General features: G+C 36.2%; 1 protein-coding gene across 1 annotated transcript in view; it reads right to left on the bottom strand.

Annotated features, from left to right (window-relative positions):
* Positions 1-22,857, bottom strand: part of LOC125665155 (uncharacterized) — a 51,535-nt gene that overhangs the window by 2,233 nt on the left and 26,445 nt on the right. Inside the window, exons 11-21 of the mRNA XM_048897755.2 lie at positions 12,728-12,848; positions 9,942-10,155; positions 8,689-8,955; positions 8,283-8,339; positions 7,359-7,510; positions 6,984-7,176; positions 5,975-6,094; positions 4,397-4,551; positions 2,652-2,765; positions 381-495; positions 209-302 (exon numbers count right to left, since the gene is read on the bottom strand). Of these exons, the coding sequence (XP_048753712.2) occupies positions 209-302; positions 381-495; positions 2,652-2,765; positions 4,397-4,551; positions 5,975-6,094; positions 6,984-7,176; positions 7,359-7,510; positions 8,283-8,339; positions 8,689-8,955; positions 9,942-10,155; positions 12,728-12,848 (1,602 nt within the window). The remainder of the gene's footprint in view (positions 1-208; positions 303-380; positions 496-2,651; positions 2,766-4,396; positions 4,552-5,974; positions 6,095-6,983; positions 7,177-7,358; positions 7,511-8,282; positions 8,340-8,688; positions 8,956-9,941; positions 10,156-12,727; positions 12,849-22,857) is intronic.

Below are 22,857 nucleotides of genomic sequence, written 5' to 3'. Positions count from 1 at the left end.
TTCAAATAAATAAACCGACTGTGTTCAAGAAAAATATAGCAAAGGAATTCATTGAAACAATTTTTTTTAAAAAAAATCATTTTCTTTTTCCTTCAGTGTATATATTGTATACTTATCAACATAGCATAAAATAAAAACAAATGTTATTTTAAATTTTCTACTTTACGAATAGATAAATAAATGTGATGAATCAATTAAAAATGCTTACAAATCATCCGTGTATTCAGGTTTACTCAGTCGGTTTCCTTGTTTCAGCCATTTTGGGAGGTCTCTGCTTCTCACACTGTCGTATGGGGTTGCGCCTGTAAAATATTGTAATTATATATGAAATCATTGAAGACTATTTTCAAACCTCTTCAACTTGGAAGTTATTTACTTACCCATGGTGAAAATCTCCCAGCACGTGACCCCATACGACCAAACATCACTCTTCTCTGAAGCACTTCCGGTTTTGTTTAAACACTCGGGGGCCATCCACTTTACGGGGATGCGTTCCTGAAATTTCACAGAATATTATATGACAATAAATTTGATAAAAAAAAAAACGTAAGAGGGATATCAGTAAAACTGATGCATAATAATAAATGTGCAAAAACAATATCACAAAAATATCATGGTCAAGGTGAATGGCATCTGAGAAACATTATGGTTCTTTCATTAAAAAAAAACCCCAAAGAACGTGTCAGTACACTATTCTACAAACTCCACTTGTTTATTTAGCGAGTATACTATAGTCATGGAAGAAACGAAAGTCGCCATGCTTCATGTGCTGAGAAACCTTGATTTATGGTATATATACATGTAGAATTAATCTCTAATGTGTCTTATCAATAAGTTTTATTCATTGTAATTTTATTCATATATTGAATTATGAAACAAAGACAAAAAATAGTGAAATATCGTGTTGCACTGAGAACATCCATACTTACAGCGTCCTTTAGAATTATACGCCATGAACATGACATACCCTAGAATTTCTGGTTTAAGATGACGTAAATGGTCACCGTTACTATTTGCACAGTTTTAAGAAATAGATAGTATACTGGCAAAATATCTAATATGTGAATAATTCTAGATAACCCGAGAAAATAATAACATTACTAATATAGTAAAAACATTTGTTTTTGTTTTTTTTACTGAAGTGAAATCAATATTCTCTAGATATACATGCATTTGATATGATGTACAGTCTTCCGGAAATGGTGAACACCTCTCCTGTCCAAGCAACACGAGATGCGTATAGATATGTACAAAATCGGTACCTCTATAAGCAAATCTGACTCGTTTGCAAGTTTAAGTCTGATGGGATTTTTCATAGAATACTGATTGTGTATATAAGTACTGCACAGAAAATAAAATGATTTAAAAAAAAAAACCCAGAACACAACATAACATGCATTTACGTATGTATATACCACTAAACTGATGATAGTTAATTTTCAATGATCTGCAGTTTGCCTCCATCACTTACATTTTGTAATGCCTACAGTGTATATCTTACACGTTTCTAAGGCCATACTAACATAAACGGACCGACATACATACAAATATAGCACTATCTTCCACTTTATTAACGCAAACACCCTAATAAAATCTGACTCCCCCATTCCTCGTGACATGCTGATTTTTTTTACAACAGTAAATATGATAAAACTAGTAATTTTCGTAGGAACTAATTTTCGCTTTGTTTTCGTGGTATGGATATAACAATAATTTTGAATCTTTCCACGAATGGGAATATCAACCAAAACAAAAACAAAAAAACACAACAATTGTTAAACCACGAAATAAATCCCTCCAAAACATGGTATTTTCTCAAACAAGGAATGATAATAATTTACAATTGTTATACACTTTAATTTTCTTCCTAAAAAAACAACTCACTCTCGTGGACTATTGACCTGTCAACAGTTTACAAATTGCTGACCGGTCAATAGTCTGCCCAATTTCTATTGGCTACACAAGTCACGTGATTCTTAGTATGTTGCTTTATTTACGTAATGGAGAGATTCACTGATTTAACTGATAATGAAATACAGGATTTATTAGATGAAAAGCAAACCAGAAACATGAAAAATACAATAATCAAATTGGATATTGGGTAATGTTTTCTTTTAAAGTAAAGGACATGGTGACAAATGTTTGCAATCACACAGTTCTGATCAAAGTTCCAAGTTCAAAGTCAACAAACCACCTGCATTGAGAAAAAACAACGTAAAAGAAAGAAAGTGTATAACAAAACAGTTATAGACGGTGTCCTCAGACAACAGTTGTTTTGCAGATCTGTCCTTGGGTCAAACAAAAGCAGCCGTTGTCCTCGAACCCAGTCAATAACTGTTTACTTTCTCTCTAGTAGGCATGAAATAATTGTTTTATTACCTAATCTGCTAATCGGGCAATAGTTTGTCACGTGAACGGGAAACAGTTCGCGACGTGACCGTGGAAACAGTTCGTCACGTGATCGGGTAATAGTAGGTCACGTGATGAACTGTTTCACCCCATCTTATTGTCTGTACCTTTTTCAGCTGACTATAGTTGGAAAACAGAGAAAAAGAATATGTAATATCAATTTATATTGTAGATTAGGTAATAATTATAATTACTGACTACACGAATATCAGTAATTAAAAACCGGAAACTGTGCTACCGACCTTTCTTCCCGATTCATCATCTTCGTCTCCCTGACGTGGTCCGAACCCGGCGATTTTAGCATTCAGGTTTTTATTTAGAAATACATTCCTCGCCGCAAGTCTCATGTGGACAATCTAGCAAAATTAGAATTAAAGATAAATAAACATAGTGTTATAATTAACACAAAATTTGTCGCAAAACGACATTTGAATATAGGCAAATGGAGGATACCTTTTTGGTTGCTGTCTGAAGAGGAATTAGCTCATAACATCTGGAGAGCAATAACACTTACAATTAATGACACTTCTGTACAAGCGTGCCTGTGATCTACATGTTTTCGGAGAGGTACACTTTATTTTGTCTTACGATTCTCTACCCGCTTATACACTTTCATGACCTATCATTCCGCTTACATTTCGATATGCAAGAGCTTATTCTGCGGTCACGTTTTAAATCGTGGTAGAAAATAATGACAAATAAGTTGATGTTACAGGGGTTTCAATAGTCTCGTTTAAAATCAGCACCTCGAAAATTTTATGGTCGTTATAACGATCTAATTTATCAACACAACCTGTCATTGGGTAAAATGCTGACTGACATGTTTCATACTAATTGTTCGGCGGTTCTTACACACTGATTTTGACTACGGATTACTTCGTTTACCCGATCGAAATATTGGGCTCAAGGCGGGTGTGACGGTTGACAGGGGACGCTTACTCCTCCTAGGTACCTTACCCCACTTCTGGTATATCCAGGGTTCAGTGTTTGTCCAACTCTTAATTTGTATTCTTTATAGGAGTTATGAGAATAATTACTGTTCGCTATCTTCACCTTTCCATTTATACCGATACTATACACTTGTTTGGTTGGTTACAGAGTTTAACGTCCCGCTCGAGAATGTTTCGTTTCTATGGAGACGTCACCATTGCCTATGAAGGACAAAATTTAGGCCTATGCTCGGCACTTACAGCCTTTGAGCAGGGAAGGATCTTTATCGTGCCACACCTTCTGTGACATGGGGTTTCGGGTTTTTGCGGTCTTGTCGGAAGGACCGCCCCCATTCAATCGCCTCGTACGACATGCAAGGGGTACTGAGGACCTCATCTAACCCGGATCCCCTAGGGAATAGTAGACTTGGGGTTATACTATATCGTCATAATGGATGACTTTCTTTTAAAACAATAATGAAAAAGTCGAGACATTCCTAGCACAAAAAAGACCCTTATCTTATCCTACAATGTTTTATTACTTCATAATGAAAGAAAAACCGCGACCATTTTTGGCATATTTGTAAAAAAGTCATGATTATCAATCACCAATTAGTTGTCATCTTTGATTGATTGTAATTAAATATTAACGACAATCAATGTTGCTCTAATATTTTAAGGGGCTGTTCTCTGTGGTACATTTTACAATGTAATATCAGCAATATTTATACATTCCTTTTAAATATAATTGCCTAGCTGGGTAGCTCAGTAGTTTAATATGTCGATCGACTAATGATCTGGAGATCGCAGGTTCTTAATTTTTTTCTTCAGATTACTTTCTACTAAAAACGCATGTTTTGACAAATTATGAAAATTTGAAAGTTGTGAATTTCTAAATATGATTGTACATATCCTCCACTTTTCCTCAGAATTCCCTGGTGTGGGATTCCTCCTTTAGGACGAACATGTGTTGTCACTACATACAGGCAATATGATATATTATTAAAAGAAAAGTATTTTCAAGACACAAACGATAATTTTTACATCATAAATTGTACCTCTTTACTTGCGAGATAAGCCATTCCTCTGGTGATGTCATACGAGAACCGGAAGAGGTTTTCTATTACGTCATCGCTGACGGCACTCTGTCGGTCTATAAGCCAGTCCTTCATCGTACCATTTTCACAATACTCGAGGAGCATGATTGGTCCCACTGAAATACAGCTAAATTCTTTTTATCCGGGAACAGACAAAAAATATAGAATTGTTTTCGGTGACGTTTTTTAAACATGTTTGTGCATGGAAGGAATTTATTTCACGAGCGGAGTAGTACATATAAAAAAAAAATCATGAAAGTCCGGGGTATTTTTTTTTAAAAGTTCCTACCTTACGAATGAAGTAGATTCCTTCTATTATCCCGCTTTGGAATATTAAAATTTCTGTTATTACATTTTCACAACTTTTCATTCTCTCACTACAGAAAATAGCCACCGGAAAGCCCATAGGTGACATCGCTCACCTGACCATTTATTTTCCTTTTGATTATGTTTGTCTTTTCCTTGATCTATAAGAAATACACTGAACGAACCTTAGATCTGTATGTTGAAATAGCTGTAGTTCGATTTCTAAATTGCCCCATATATCAAAATGTAAAAGAAATAAACCCTTCTTTTGGCCTGATCTTGGACCTGTGGGGTCATGATTCTCTGAAAAATATTTTTGTGAATCTCCCGAATATACATATTCGCTAGCCAAGGGTTTACGACCCGATCCGCTTCTCTACAACCCTTGGCTGCGTAGCGCGATTTTCGTAGCTTTGAGTGGCGTCCTCTAGCGGATGGAGAAAACAAACTCTGTTTGGATTACATCATGTTTAAGCAATGAAAATGCGTTTTTCAACTATACACTTTGTGTGTTGTTGAAATAAAAATGGCTGCGCCCAGTGAACTACACGATGTTATATGCAAATCATTTAAAACTTTTTTTCACAGGCTCATAACACAGTCTACACACCGCCAGGTTGTATGGAGAATCTATGAAAATTTGGTTAAAAGGAAGTGTTTTGAACACAATGATTAATTGTTTACACATTCCATCGTCTTGCACGTGGTGTAATGTAACACGCTATCTGATTAGATGCAGGAGACTTGGCCTGCACCCAATCGTATGCAAGAAATTGTTGACACGAAAATCGTGCTAACACAGTCAAGGGTTGTAGAGAAGCGGAATGGATCGTAAACCTTTGGCTAACGAAGATGCAGAATATAGGGTTTTAGAGATTTATGTACATGTATAACATTGAAACCCTATCGAGACCCTGCCCTAAACCAAACTTGTATCATCATTACATAAAGTTGCTTCCATGTAAAAGTTGGTTGGCTTCTTTTGTCCCAGTTGTTTTATACACCACTCCATCTACACAATATATTTATAATGGGACATAATCCTTCAGTAAAACAAAATTGCAAAACCCCTGTGTGACGACTAATCTGTGTGAACATGAAATTCATCCAGTGATTAATGAACAAATGGAAGATTTGGAATATTTAAAAACTACACAAAAGGAGGGGCGCCGGGTAAAACTTCGAAGTGAGCGTAAAATGCGCCCCATCACTGATAAGTCCTCTAACACTTACTGGACTGTTCCACTGTCACGGCTCCAATGAATCCTAGAACGCAGGGGTGCTCCCCAACCTTGGTCCCGAAGAAATTTATTTTTGCCATCATTAGCACTTTGTCTTCATCCGTGTATCCGTCTGAAATCCATTACAGAGAAGACAATAGAATATAGATACAACATAGAACTACTATGTACAACTTGTGCCTTTGATGTACACAGTCTTTGTACACACATTCAGCAATAGCTACATCTCTAATGTTTTTACGTAAGATATGGCTATACCAATTAAAATGATAGCTATTTTCTCATGAGTGTGAACGATGTGCAAATGAATGTTGATAAATATAGTTCTACGGCTGGGAATTCTTCGACAGAAATGAAAATAGATTGTAGATATTTAAAAAAATCATATACAAGTAGATGAGGGTATGAATTACAGCAACGCTTCAAGCCGGTATATTTTTCATGAAGCTCTCGCTTCGTGAGGTGCGCCGACGCAAATCATCACAGTTCATACCCTCGTGTATATTAAAAAAACAAAACAAATTGATTTCTCATGCAATGTTTGCGCCTTGGGTCAAATATGGAATTAAATTTTCGTCATAAGTACATGTACCTCGTACAAGATGTGTAATTCTCGAGAGGATAATGTGACGTGACTGAGCAGAGTGAAGAATTATAGTGACAAAGTTGACGCCAAATCTGACATCCACTCTACGTGGCATAATTCTAATAGCACATTCCTATATTTTAACTTGTCCTTTGAATTTTTGTGTAAGATAGCATCACGACAGGAGTAATGGATATTGGCAATTTCAGTAATAAGAATTCAACACGACCCGCTCATTGACCATTTGATCTTAAAGCCTGCCAGAATTTGTGATAAAAATCAGATTAAAAATACAGCACTTTACCAAGTATAAATTTAAAATAACATTACGTTTAAGTTAGTACCAGCAAATATGCTGCAACTGTGTGCCACAGGGCTTATGTTTTAATAGGGGTGGATTACACCAGAAACTGACCTTTGAGAGTCTTCGCTACACATTCCCTAGGATTTCCTTTCTTGTAAACGCTCGCCTTATAAATCATGGCAAATCGCCCCGTCTTCAGCAATGTTTCCAAAGTAACATTGTCCATGCTGTATTGCCAGTCAGGTTGATTTTCGAAAGTGAGGCCTCCATATAAATAGATGTCCTCTTCATTATATCCACCTGTCTGTAAGAGTTAAATTTCCCGGTATCTTAAGTAACAACTCCAAATAAATTTATCATCGAAATGCACCACTTATAAGTATCTAAATAAATATAAAAGAGAGTTACTTGATGTCCAAATTGTATAATTCTCTTTAATCAACATCATCAACAACATATTTTTGTGAGTATGAACTTTGAACTTACATTATATTGCTGGTACCCTGCCGCTCCCACACCAGCTCTGCGTCGTCGTATAGTGTTTCTGATTGGAGCAATGATGACTTCCGCTTTGCGTAAACGACCAGTTTTATACATCACACCAACGAAGATCACGAACAACAACACAAGGCAAATGGCTAAAACGAAAATAAAACTAGATTGTATTTGTAGGCTTCGTCAGAATGTGAATGGTACATTGTACTTATTCATTTAGGATGTGACATCATACATGTACATTACATACATTGTACATGCAATCTGCAGGATATGCATGGGTATCAAAGGCTAGCCTCAGTACCCCTTGCTTGCCGTAAGAGGCGACTAAATGGGGCGGTCATTTGGATGAAACTGCAAAAACTAAGGTTTCATATCACAGTAGGTGTGGTACGATAAATATCCCTCCTGCTCAATGGCCGTAAGCGCTGAGCATAGGCCTAAAATTTACAGCCCTTCACCAGCAATGGTGACGTTTCCATATGAGTGAAAAATTCTCGAGAGGGGCGTTACACAATATACAATTAATCAAAGGCTAGCAATGTACAACAGGTATATGTTTTGCAAACTTGCAACAATGTGCCAGAAATGTGCAGAAAGTATATGCTGTGACTTATCCGAAACTGTGCCAGTGAATAAATTTGCATACGAAAAATATGTTAAAATACTCAATTACTTACAAACAAATAATTCCATCAAACATGCTGCAACTTTGCTGCGACTGTGTGCTAAAGGGCATATTTTAGTAAGGGGATTGCATACGCTTGAAAATTTGGGACCGCCAGTGAATCGTCCTATTTAGTTATGTGTGACTACTGCACACGAAACTGTTCGTCAAATCTACTTAGTTACATTGACTCTTCGTCTTTTTTTTGTGTGTGTTTCTGGGAAAATTGAAAGAATAAATCTCCTTACCAACTATAATTCCAGCATACCCTCCTGTCGTCAAACTGCGCTGTGCCGCAATCGCCTCTGTTTAAATGACAAAATGAAAATTGCATATGTACATGTATTAGTAAACTGACATTAAATTACACATCACTAACTGAATGTACTAGTCAGATCATGATTGGATTACGACACGTAACTACTGCTTCCGGTAGCTTAGTCGTTTGAAAGTTCGTTCTACCGGAACCACGAGCTAAGAGGATCGAAGCCCGCTCGTATTAACTTAGTGCACAAAATTGATATTTGTAATTCCATGGTCATCGTCGCCACGCATAGATCTAAATTTGTGACATTTCATGTACTGTTAGCGAAGTTTCGAAAAGAGTAAAAAAAAATCCTTACGAAATGATCCCTCAAAAATAGACATACTTACGAATTGTTCTGAATTGGAAATAAACAGGGTTGCTGAAATCTCCCTCGTCGTATTCTATGGTAAAGCTTACGTTATAACGTGTAAGCGGCCGAAGACCCAAGAGGTCGAATCTATTCACTGCGGGACTGATGTCCTTCCTACGTGCCTGCCCGTCGTCGTATTCGAGGAGGATGTTCTGGCGTCTGTAGCACGTGTCTGTTAGATTCCAACCAAACCGGACCCCAGTTCCCTCCATTTTAAGTAGGACTATATTTTGGACGCCTTGATCTACAGTAAACAAAATGCTATCACGTGACACGGGAAAACCGCATTGGTTTTATCTAGTCATTGTATTTAGACATCTGAGTATTTTTTTTCTTCTGGTTTTCAAAATGTTTGATACTGCATTTAATGTGTCCATGAAAAACTTTTTTATTTCTTTATATCAATATTGTAGACTTGCTTATTTTTTTTTAAAACCAGGTTTACAATTTGCATATTAAATTATCCCTGCTATTTTCCATTTCAAATAGATATCTACTTAGGTATAAAACGAGAGTTAAAACTTCATTAACTATAGAACGTGTTTTACAGAAAACAGAGTCTGCAATAAATAAGTTCATCATTATTTTTAAGAAAGTATTTTGACATATATTAGAAAGTATTTGAAAATGAACATCCAAAATATTTACATTTGTAATGTTTTGCCTTTGATATTTTTACAAATTATTATGTTAACCATTTTCTTACGAATGGGTTGCAGTTGGGAACTTAAGGTACAATTTATGAATTAAAGTTATCACACCGGTAATTATTTTCAATATACGAGTATACAGGAAAAATCATAACGAAATCAATCTTTTAAATCTATGCCAAATAACTAAGCGGAAAAGTTCTATGTTATCTGTCTCGTCTGCCGACACCGAAAAAACAACACCCTACAGGGCATTTTGTAATTATTTTTACTCGCAAACTAGCTAGACTACCCTCAAATCCAGGGTGTTTTTCACATGTGCGTAAAAAGTCTGGGTGCACTTCAGGACGTCGCCTCCGCTACAAATAGTTCCTTTGAAAACAATTGGTTATTTCTACAAATTACACTAACTTTTCTTCTATCAGGAGTACAAATATTACGAGAGAAAAAAAGGAAAATGAGAAAAATCGCCAATGAAAAATGATCCCGGTATTTTGAAATACAGTTCAATTTGATTGGACAATTACCGGTGTGATACTTTGAATACTTTGTTAAAACTATTAATGTCGGAATGTCTCACATTCTCCGATGCCTTTAAAGGAGCCCAGCTTTACTTCAATACTGTTTTGTTTCTGTAACATGGCGCCATTGTAAGCCGTGATCTCCACAGAAAACTGATCAGTGGCCTGTCTCTCTTTCGGAACTCTAAACCAGCAATTATCGATTTCCAATTCATGCTGGTAAAAGTAAAAGTTATTCCGAAATTTGTACCACTGATCGGGAAATCCTTTTTCCTAGAAGTATGAATAAAAAATATGAATTAGTACTGACTGAATCTGAATACGATTTGATTTTCCATATTTACGTTAGTTGAAATTTAGTTTTCAAAATAAAAACAAAATCTTCACTTAATGATTGCAAATCGCTTATTGGTTCATGCTATTTATGTTTTCAGTTCTACATGTAACAACAAAGTAGCTAGCTGCAGAACTGTATTTCTCTGAGAAAATATTGGGACAGATCAGAGAGCTACAGATCCACCCCTTATAGAAACCTTCGATTTACGGCGCACAAAAAGCTGCGCACGATTGAGGCCTGATATAATTGTATTCTTGTGTTGCTATCTCATAGATTTAATATTTAAAAACTTGCAAATAAATATTTGATAGTATGTTTGGACACAAATATAGGTTAGGAATTTTTTTATATTAAATTTATGAGACAGTTACACAAGAATACAAAGATATATCAGGCCTCAACCGTGCGCAGCTTTTTGTGCGCCGTAAATCAAAGGTTTTTATAATGGGTGGGTCTGTAGCACTCTGTTCTGTCCCAATATTTTCTCAGAGAGCTGCAGCTACAAAGTAGCTGTTATAAGTTTGTAGAAACGTCAGTCTACAGCATTTGGTGATGATTTTAATGTGTATTGTTAGATGTTGATAACTTGATTTTTAATTGTTAGATGTTGATAACTTGATTTTTAATTGTTAGATGTTGATAACTTGATTTTCAAAAGCGCATGTTTCATTTATAAAATGATTCGTAAAGATAATTCTTAGACATCATTCCAATGTAAAACGCCACACACATTCATTTACCCCCCCCCCCCCACCCACCCACCCCCCCCCCCCACCCACCCCCCCCCCCCCCCCCCACCCTCACCCAAGTTTTTAGAAAATTGGCAAAGTAGTTATGAAGAACAAAAATTGTAAATAAAAAATATCAGACAGATAAATATTTGAGTTCAGGTGAGCTAATATGAATGGGGGCATTATCAGGCTCAGGTGAGCTAATATTAATGATGACATAAACTAACATGAACCCAGGTAAACTAACACGATAGTGACATTATCTACATTTCCAATGTTTTTGCTTCGATGTTTTCAACAGTGGAAATGATAGCATCATAAGTATGAACGACTATATCAACGACTAGGAATATTTCGAAAGATTTTAAAGTAAAATGCAAATATAAAACAAGAGACCCATGGGACACATCGCTCACCCGAGTGACATTGACACATATTTAAAGAATTTCCCTATATATTCGCATGTAAAACTTTTATCCCTATTGTGGCCCCAATCTATCCCCGGGGGTCATGATATTTACAAACCTGAATCTGCACTATCTCAGGAAGCTTTCATGTAAATTTAAACTTCTTTGGTCCAATGGTTCTTGAGAAGACGATTTTTAAATAATTCTTCTATGCATTTGTGTGTAAAACTTTGATCCCATATTGTTGCCCCCCCCCCTCCTCCCCTCCCCCAGTGGGTCATGATTTTAACAAACTTGAATCTGCACTATGTCAAGAAGCTCTCATTTAAATTTCTACCTTCCTGGCCCAGTGGTTCTTAAGAAGCAGATTTTCAAAGAATTTACCTATATATTCGTATGCAAAACTTTATTGTGGCCCAACCTACCCCCGGGGTCATGGTTTTAACAAACCTGAATTCGCACTGTGTCAGTAAACTTTCATGTAAATTTCACCTGTTCTGTCCCAGTGGTTCTTGAGAAGAGTTTTGAATGACTCCTCCCTATTTTTGCATTTTTGTTATTATTCCCCATTTAAAGAGAACATGGCCCTTCATTAAAACAAACTTGAAAGCCCTTCACCCAAGGATCCTTTTTTCCAAGTTTGGTTGAAATTGGCCCAGTGGTTCTGGAGGAGAAGTTGAAAACGTAAAAAGTTTACAGACAGACAGACAGATGATGGACAACAGATGATCAGAAAAACTCACTTGAGCTAAAAAGAAAGATTTTTTCATTTTTGAAAAAAACATGAGGGTATGAACTGCTATGCTTCACGCCAGCATACTTTTCATGACGCGCTAACACGCCGGCGTGAAGTGCCGCAGTAATCTCTACACAGAGTTATCGTTCCCGCTACGCTCCACTACGGGAATACCTCTGTCAACGTCTAAAAACCATATCAAAATGTACTAAAAATAACTTAGCATATCAAACTGTAATGATGATATCTAAGCAAATCAAACACTTGTCTGAATTTTTTAAAAGCAGAAGATGGTAAATATGAGACACCTGAAAGAATTAAAAGTTTATTTATATAAATATTCATTCATTCAATAGTACTATAATAGTCGTGGAATTCGTTGTGTTTGTGAACCTACTTTAAGATTTTAAAAAGCCTTTAACTACAACTAGTAAAATTATTATTTATGATGCAATAAGTAAAAGTAAGTTTTGTCAAAAATCTTGACATTTAGACAGAGGTTTTGTAGTGTAGAGTAATACGTCCTCTGGTGAGAGAGTTGTGCCACAGTTCATACCTTCATGTACATGTATTTGCAAAATTGAAATTAATTTCTTAAATGAACTCAGGTAAGCTAACTAGAGGGATTACTAACCGTGGAGGAGACATTCACTGGAACGCTACCATTGGCTGCTACCGAGCTGTTGGACTTGTTTATGATGCGGTAGTAGATCTGAGATATACCACTGTGCACATCAGCAACTTTAAACCAGAATCTAAAAGATCGGCAACTTTAAACCAGAATCTAAAAGATTGGCAACTTTAAACCACAATCTAAAAGATCGGCAACTTTGAATAAAAAATTTTAAAAACTTTTTAATTGAAATATCATAACAAATACTGTGATTTTATCATCTTTCGTTGAACATAGTGTCCTTGTTTTCGTGGTTGTACAAGACATAAGACATAATAAGACTTTTGCGCATGAAGGACGAACATAGAATTAATCAATAGTTGTACGAAAAATGCTGTTTAATATTGTAATTTATACAGGGGTATGAAACATTTCATGACAGCTATACGATACATAATGATGTTGAATATTGACGAAACCACATTGAGGATAGTTGAAATTTTCATTCCATACGTTAACAAGAGGCCCAGGGGCCTTATAGGTCACCTGAGTATCATGTAACAACCTTCCAATGTTTGAATTAGGTTTGTGTTTAAATATAAGAATTTTACTTTTGGATGGAAGAAACATTGACTAGCTATGTGGTCAGCCCCGCCTTTGCACCAGAACCCCTGACCCAGGGGCCATAAATTTCAGTTTTGAAAGAAGCATCCTTGATCATCATTATCATACTATTAGTTTGTCTACTTAATACCCAGCAGCAGAGAAGAAGATTTTCAAAGAAATAAAATGCATCTTCACTATATGATCAATAAGGCCCCACCCTAATACCAGAACCCCTGACCCAGGGGCCATGAATTTCACAATTTTGAAAGAGGCATCCTTGCGCATCATAACCATGCTATTGGTTTGTCTACTTAATACCCAAGGACAGAGAAGAAGATTTTCAAAGAAATAATGCATTTTCACTCTATGACTTATAGAGCCCCACCCTAGCACCAGAACCCCTGATCCAGGGGCCATGAATTTCACAATTTTTAACAAGAGGTACTGTGAGCAATGCTCACTAAGAATACCCCCCGCTTACCCCAATCTCCCAAAGGGTGTTGGTAATAGGTATAAACTACCTCTTTTCTGAGTGTTGCTACTTCGATGTCCAGTGCGCATGACCTTTGACCTTTTGACCCCAAAATCGATAGGGAACATCTTCATCCCATGGGTAGTCCATATGTATGATATGGTGACTGTAGGTAGAAAGGATAACGCTTTAGAGCCCGGAAACCATATTGCTACTTCAATGTCCAGTGCGCGTGACCTTTGACCTTTTGACCCCAAAATTTACAGGGATCATCTTCATCCCATGGGTAGTCCATATATATGATATGGTGACTGTAGGTGGAAAGGATAACGCTTTAGAGCCCGGAAACCATATTGCTACATCAATGTCCAGTGCACTTGACCTTTGACCTTTTGACCCCAAAATCGATAGGGAACATCTTCATCCCATGGGTAGTCCATATGTATGATATGGTGACTGTAGGTGGAAAGGATAACACTTTAGAGCCCGGAAACCATATTGCTACTTCGATGTCCAGTGTGCTTGACCTTTGACCTTTTGACCCCAAAATCGATAGGGAACATCTTCATCCCATGGGTAGTCCATATATATGATATGGTGACGGTAGGTGGAAAGGATCATGCTTTAGAGCCCGGAAACCATTGCGTCTACAGACGGACGGACAGACGGACAACCCGATTCCAGTATACCCCCCCCCCCCACACACAACTTGTTGCGGGGGGTATAAAGAGGCATCCTTGCTCATCATTACCATGCTATTAGTTTGTCTACTTAATACCCAGAGACAGAGAAGAAGATTTTCAAAGAATTTCTACATTTTCACTATATGACCAATAGAGCCCCACCCTAACACAAGAACCCCTGCCCCAGGGGCCATGAATTTCACAATTTTGGTAGAGGGCTCAACGCTCATTATAATTATGCTCACAGTTTGGCTTCTTGATGTCCAGGAGTAAAGAAGAAGATTTTTTTTTAAAATTACACTCATTTTGATGGTTTTTGCCCCACCCCTCAGGCCCCAGGGGGGGCAGGGACCACGAATTTCACAATTTTTGTTCCCCTCCACCCACAGATGCTATATGCCAAAATTGGTTGAAATTGGTTCAGGGGTTTCAGAGAAGAAGCTGAAAATGTTCAAATGTTAACGCACGACGCACGTCGCACGACGCACGACGAACGACGACGGACAAAAACAGATAGCAATAGGTCACCTGAATGAATTCAGGTGACCTAATGACATAGGGGAAAAATCAATCTGATTAAAATCAGCTCCTCGATCCGCTCATTTATTTCTTTTGATTTGTCACTACTCGACCTCAATCCGCTCCTTTATTATCCCCTCGCGCAACTAGTTGCGGAGGGGATATAGCATCGCTACTGTGCGTGTGTCCGTGTGTGTGTGTGTGTCCATAACAGCTTGTGGGCAAGATTTAAAGAGAACCTTTGCACTAACGATTCTCAGCCTTCGCATACATATGTGGCATTGTAAAAAGACGAACCCTATTCATTTTCAAGTTAACCGGTGAAATATTTCTTAAAATATCGCGTCTTTACTACCTAAAAACCGTGAAATTTTATGTACGAGTTGACAATACTCACTTCCGGTTAATTCAAACTGGTACCCTGTCAAGTTACGATTCTGGTCGTTTCGGTTGCACCAATTAACAGGGAACCAGTTTAAAGAAAACGAGACGTCTGCTGCAGGTAAGTTTGTATTTGTGCATTGTCATATTAAGCCTAGTGCACGTTGGCGTGCGCAAAGACAGTCTGTAGGAATTAAAAGCGCTATCTCTGACAATGAGTAATTAAAATAATTTGATGAACGTCGAGGTTTCATTGCCAGATTACCCCACGTGCACGTGTTTACAATACAGAATTACCACACGTGTTTGTTTACAGAATTAATTCTTGAGGAGTACGTAATTCTTGAAAGCTATAAAGATATTTCACAAGCTTCGTACACCGGCATATTGTCTTTTTACATAACGAATTTTCTGAGTTCATGCATTCTGCATACAACAACTGTGAGGTATATATATATATTCAGGTAAGTAAATTACTGAAATTTAGTGCATACATGATATGTTTCTGCTAGGAATAAGGGAAACTGCCCAATTACGTATGTATATGCCCCCCCCCCCCAAGATAATATGCACCTTGATAGGTTTAATAAAAATGTCATATTAATTACCACCACCACCACCTAATGATGTTAGAGGTATCTGAATTTTAATCAATAATAAATAGCTATACAGTATAATCTGTCTAAACCGACTGTGTGGTTCCAAAGAAATTAGCCGGTTTACACAGTACGTAGTGCAGAATGTTGAAAAGTATGAGAGTTGCCTCCCTTGTATTTGCTGTCAATTATACATACATGTGTAATGATTACTAACGTTTTATTATATCACAAAAGAATTCAAAATGTGAAACTATAAATGTCGGTGTTTCATCGTCGTGTTCTTTTGAAAAAGTTTCAATTTTTATTAAACGGTATAAAAATCTGGGAATTATTATATATATATATATATATATATATATATATGTATGTATGTATGTATGCATATATAAATATATATATATTGGCCTCATTCCTCATTTATGCCTTGATAATGCATGCATATGTTCATGATATTTCCTGCCGCGAGGGGATGCTCCGCTTAGCCGTGCCCTTGTTTCTTTTGATTTGTCGCTACTCGAGTAGCGACAAATCAAAAGAAATAAAGGAGCGGATCGAGAAGCTGATTTTAATCAGATTGGGGAAAAAATCAACATATAATTATAACATCTCTTAAAAAAAACTTCTCTAAAGAAATTATTTATATCATATATAACAATTGCTAATTGTAACGGGGACCGTTACAGATGTTCCCCAAACATTCCCTCATCTCCTAAATGGCACACGTTTGTTCGAGTACCTTAATTACACGTATATTCTATTACAGTCAGTATGAGTAAGTTATAGATGTTCAAGTGCCATCCAATCAAAATTTACCACACATGGATGCGCGTGATGGTGAGTAATTTTGACTATGTCGGTAAGGGACACGTTTTAATATATACAAGTCAAATGTCAGATGATTTCAAAGAAGAATGAAAAAGTAAGGGCGAGTCCAAAAATATCAAGTTAAAAAATGCACGTGCATAGTACATGCGCATGTGTTTCAGGAATTTTTATAGCATAACGTTTTAGGTATTTTACTTTATAAAACTGTACCTAGTCTGTGCATATCATTCTATTTTGTTCGTTTGTGTGAGAGTGGTGCGTGCTTACGATTCATAATTAAAATTGAGTGCACGTGCTTGTCAGCGATAAAGATTACACTCATCACATCAGAGTCTAAAAACATACCTTTAACTTCTATGTCTTATTGAAAACTACAAGTGTTATAGATCAAAAGTTAATTTTAAACGTAAAAAATTTAATATGTACACGCATTCAGGTGCACGCAAACTTTATTTGGCATTCCGTTTGTTTTACACCATTGCATTAGGCATTCGTATCATAGACCTATAGTAAAATTTCGCTTTATTTCAGACTTTTATTATAAAGTTATAGTTATGGTCATTTTAGTATCACAATTTGACGGGAAAACAATGTAAGTGCATGCATGAGCAGAAGTTCGACTCAGCACTTTTGATGATGTCATTCCACAGGCACTATATACCTACAATATGTACAGTATGATATCTTAAATGTTTCCATCATTTGTAAGGAAATTATAGTGACTCTAAAATCGTCCAGTCAGAAGTTAGCATGCGTACATGCCAGTAATTTTGAAAAGAAAAGGCAAACTGTAAAGAATACGAAGATGCATGTACCACATAAATTTCGAAAGATTTTGACGAAAAATGAAGCTATCATGATCAATAAACATGGCACCTTCAAAAGACGATGCGCGTGCATAGGCTGCCTTTGCATATTTGATTACACCAATCTTTAGATATTCATAATATCTACTTATTTTGTGAATATAAATAGAGAGACTTATATAGTCTCCATATCTACTTACGGGACAATTTATGTCAAAAAAACGATTTCATTGGAAAACAAAATAATTGGACTTTTTCCAAAGTTAGTGCACCATATCCTAAATGCACGTGCATGTATGTTCAGATATAATGGCATTCATTCCGCACATCGACATGAGTACATATATAATGACTCTATGCGTGCGCGCGATGAAGTTCGTTTTTAAAACGAGGCTGACCTGACAAAGATTACGTACGTGCGATGTGAGACATATATTCGGGGCACCACAACATCCTTCCACTCTTCTCCGAAGGATACATCTGTTCGGAAAGAGTGGATGTGACGAAGGTCCTATCTCCTAACTTCCATGTAAATTTTTCACGTGTCTGATGTAATATTTGACAATTTATGGAGATATTACAAAAATTCTTCAATCAAACATGTGAAGAAAAAAAAATATGATTGAAATAGAATTTTGACGATATTTTCATTTTAACATACACTAAGCGCACGGTACTGGTGTCACTTTGCGTTACACTTGTAACGTCATAAATTGTGGCAAAGCAACGTCACATTTTAAACAAATTCATTATCTCCAAGCTGTAATATCATAACTAAAGCACATGCATGATTTAATGTTTAAAAATTGAAAATAAATCATTGTACGTGTATAGTGTACATTCATAAAAATTATGAATTCTTAGAAATACTCCAAAGTATACGTACTGTATTTATTTCACCGTGCCTACAGCAGCAGGCATGTCGTATGAAATAAGGGTACCCGTTTCGGTAGGTTTCGTTTTGCTTCGGTAGATTTCGTTTCCTTTCGATTTCGTTTCGCATTTTACAGGTAACCATCCCATGAAATAAGGCTTGCAATTCTTATGAATATGACCTCTGAGAAATTTGAACACAGTAAAAAAAAAATCAGTTTTGGTTTTTTCTAGGATATATATAGACTTGCTCAAGTCTCTATGTTTAATAATCATTGTTCTCTTTAATACTTTTTATTAATGCCAAACACGGAAGGGGGAGGGGGGGGGTTAAAAACTCCCGTACGTTTCTGTCATCGATTTACATCGATCACGCTCTAGTGGAAAAAAAAAAAACAACAACCAGCGCATAGAAAGTATATGTAGTTTTGCGCTTTATAAATGAATAATAATAATAACCACGGTGAGTTGAAGTGAGAGTTAAAAACTTCCAAATAATATTACATTTTAACGTTTTAATGTTCACTTTCATTTCTGAATAAACAGTAGAAAAGGTATACAGAGTGTTATTTATACTCGTATGTTTTACTTGCGAATCGGTTAGTTTCAATATATATCATATTTAGTTTTGAAGGGGTAGTCTCGTGAAAACCGTGTGACTTTAGATTTTTTTGTCAGATGTTGAACTTTTGATCTAATGATATTGTTATTCATATGCGGAAATCTTGATATGTATTCGATAATCTTGATATCTATATGCGGACGGAAATTTTGATTTATATGTGAGAAATCTTGATATCTATATGCGGACGGAAATTTTGATTTATATGTGAGAAATCTTGATATCTATATGCGGACGGAAATTTTGATTTATATGTGAGAAATCTTGATATCTATATGCGGACGGAAATTTTGATTTATATGTGAGAAATCTTGATATTCATATGCGAATTTTTTTTATTTTACTCTACGAGAGAGAGAGAGAGAGAGAGAGAGAGAGAGAGAGGCTTCCTCTACTCTTCTGGAGTACCAACGCATGTGGGCGAAATATTCCAGGGGCAATCGCTCACACCCGCCAGAGATCACCTGGGTCCTAAATACAACAGTGAGGTTGTTCAACACGTCACTGATACTCTAACAAGATTTTGACATTCAATTCATTTAATATGTGACTTATGTATATATCTTTCATTCATTGGAAGGGGGGGGGGGTACATAAGATCTAACACGCTATATATATCCACCGTTCTGGTGCCTGTGCTCACATCCACCTCCTAGGGAATGCTACAGGCTGGTGCATGTTGGAAACTGTAGGAGGGTCCACAGTTTGCTCTGTACTTGCTCTTTAAACCAGGTAGCACGCAGGAGACAGCTGAGATGCGCAGAGATCTCTTCCCCCTTAGAACGTGACCACCCGTTCAGGTCCAGGCACCTATGTCCACATAGGGCCCCCTGTGTTGCCCCTACGTTGGTAGTCAAACTGGCCGCCTCCCCAGTTCCCCACAAAAAATTGCACGCGACCCTTTCCGCCATATATGTCAATTTGCACCCTGTTTCTGATTACGATTAATAAATATTCAAATTTGTATCACTCTTGTTAATCCAGCTAGCTAAGCAGCCTATGGGGGGTTACAGGGCAGCCACCCAAGCTTCGACATAGCTACTGGGTTTATTCAGCATATTAGGGCAAGGTCAACTATTCAATTCAGGCCAAATGTCTCACGGCTGGTAGTGCTGTATATTTATTAAAGTTTAATTTTAGCAGAGTAGCTCCTCTAGTTAAATTTAAGACATCCGAGGTCAGGTCATGGTCAATGAAACTAATTCTTTTATCAATTTTTGAAATTATGCATTTCACCTACAATCAATAATGACTAAATCCATGCGTACATCTAGCATGTGTACATCAACATTATCAAATACGAATCAAATATTATGGAATATAAATCGAGATTTATATAATTATCGAATATAAATAACAAGGTTACCAAATGTAAATAAATAACAAGATTATCGAATATAAATCAAAATTTTCGCATATAAATATTAAGATTATCGAATATAATTAACATTAAATATGAATAACAAGATTATCGAATATGATTAAAGAGTTTCGTATATAAATCAAGATTTGTATAATATTGCAACGTTTTACACACCGTAAGTGTATCTGTTCAATGCTGAATTTTTATATGCATACATACAGTACATCGTCGCAAACCACGGGTTATTGTTTCATTCTATTTCACAAACGTTTGTGAAATAGAATGAAACAATAACCCGTGGTTTGCGACGATGACATACAGTAGTACATGCAACAAAATGTAGTCTGTACAATTGTCATTTGATAAAGTCAATTAAAGTATATGTACCAGATCTAGAGCAAAACATATCTATGAGATACACATGCTATAGCTTAAATACCTTGTATACTATTTTTAAAAATCATTTTAATTTAGATCATTCAAAAATAATAAAAGCAACATTTTACGTTTTAGCTAGACGTAGGTTGTGTATATTGACGTCGCGTCATTGCGCGACAAAATCACATGGGACATTTATTTGGACATTAAGTATCTTTTCCTTTTCCTAAATGGACGCGGGATAAAATGAAATGTTGTATATTCTATATAGTAAATTTTATGTACTTTCTGTAAGTTATATTCATTAAAATATTCGCGTTGGGATAATGCTTAGAAATAAGACATAAAATGGTAGAATTGTTTAAAAAGCTCGGTATTTGTAGAATAAGGACATTTCACAGGACACCGATAAAATCAATCTACTTCATGGATATACTCAGAATTTTATAATACTGGTATACATTGTGCTCTACGATACATGTCATTATAAATGTAACAAGGATAGTCAACTTCCCCCTGTATTAGGCGTGCTACTGGTCATGATGATTTGCATTTGCAGTCTATCTACAAACACGGGACACCACTGACAGGCACTGTATTTGCCATTTTTAAGGTCGCTATATCAATTCTATGAACTAAATGTTTAAAGTAATTGGTTTATGGTTTTTAGATAAGGACGTCACAATCATACACCAATTCTTACGTTATTTGGGACAAAATCAATCATTTTATTAATCTGTGGATAAAGCGTATGCGTATTTCATGTAACGCGGGACAACGAAAAATGACGACATCTGCGTGTATTTATTGCTAATGAAATGCGTGTAAATTATATTTTATATAAGCTATTATCATTATTTATATATTTTCCTTGCCATTGATGTATAAGACTTTAATAATCCACAAAATATACAACTGTGTAAACATAGCGGAAACATTTTCTAATGCACGTATGAAAGTAACACCAGTACCGTGCGCGACGTCATTATAGCGAATTGTTTGAATTTCTCGCAGCGACGGAAACAGCATTCATGATGTTATTTACGGAGTTTCGTATCAACTCGCACATTTCTCAATTATGGTGGCTGATTTGTGCCACTTCACAATTTGTCGTCTTTTCGTTATTTCGACTTTTCGCGTCGAAAAGACGACAAATTGTAAAGTAGCACAAATCAGCTACCATACTCAAAAAGTCAAATTTAATGGAGAAGTCAAATTTACTGTTATTTTGTGCGTTTATCGTGTATAGGTGATTAGAATGCATATTTTTTTCTTTTTCTGAAGAGTTTCAATTTTAACTTTGATATCTGTCCCTCTGTGGGTTCTCGGCTCGATAAAGTCACCCATCTTAATTCTTTTGAACAAAAAAACCATTCTTTATTATCCCTGAAAGTTTCAGGGAAATCAATTGAAGGTACATGTAAAACACCGGAAATTGTCCAGTCAAGTACTTAGTCAATAATTATTGTAGTTCCATATATTTCAAAGAATTTTTTTCATGCGCGATTTTTCTCATTTCCTCTTCTTCTTTTCTCTTAATTTTTGTACCCCTGATTAGAAAATTATGTGTAATTTGTAGAAACAGCCAAGTGTATACAAAGGAACTATTTGCTGTTGGAAGCTGAGGCTACTTCCTGAGGTGCACTCCGGCTGTTTACACACATGTGAAAAACACGTGGTTTTGAGGGAAGTCTTATTTGCGGGTACGTTTTTTTTTTTTTTCGAAAATGCCAAGTAGGGTATTGTTTTTCCGGTATCGGCAGACGAGACAGGTAACATAGAACGTTTCCGACTGCGTTATTCGGCATCAATTCTGCAAACTGATTTTTAAAGATTTTTTTCCTCTATAGTAATGCATGTATATAGTGAAAATAATTACCGGTGCGATACCTGAACATCTTTGAGAAACTTAAGATTGCAACAAAAAGGGGAAAATTGATAAGGTATTCAGTTGAACATTGAAGACCTTAATGAGAAACAGTAAAACCAGTATGTTCCCAAACTACCCAATGTGGTAAACATAT

This window comes from Ostrea edulis, chromosome 10 (genome assembly GCF_947568905.1).
Source record: "Ostrea edulis chromosome 10, xbOstEdul1.1, whole genome shotgun sequence".
NCBI classification, from domain to species: Eukaryota; Metazoa; Mollusca; class Bivalvia; order Ostreida; family Ostreidae; genus Ostrea; species Ostrea edulis.
This window is presented reverse-complemented; position numbering and strand designations above follow the sequence as displayed.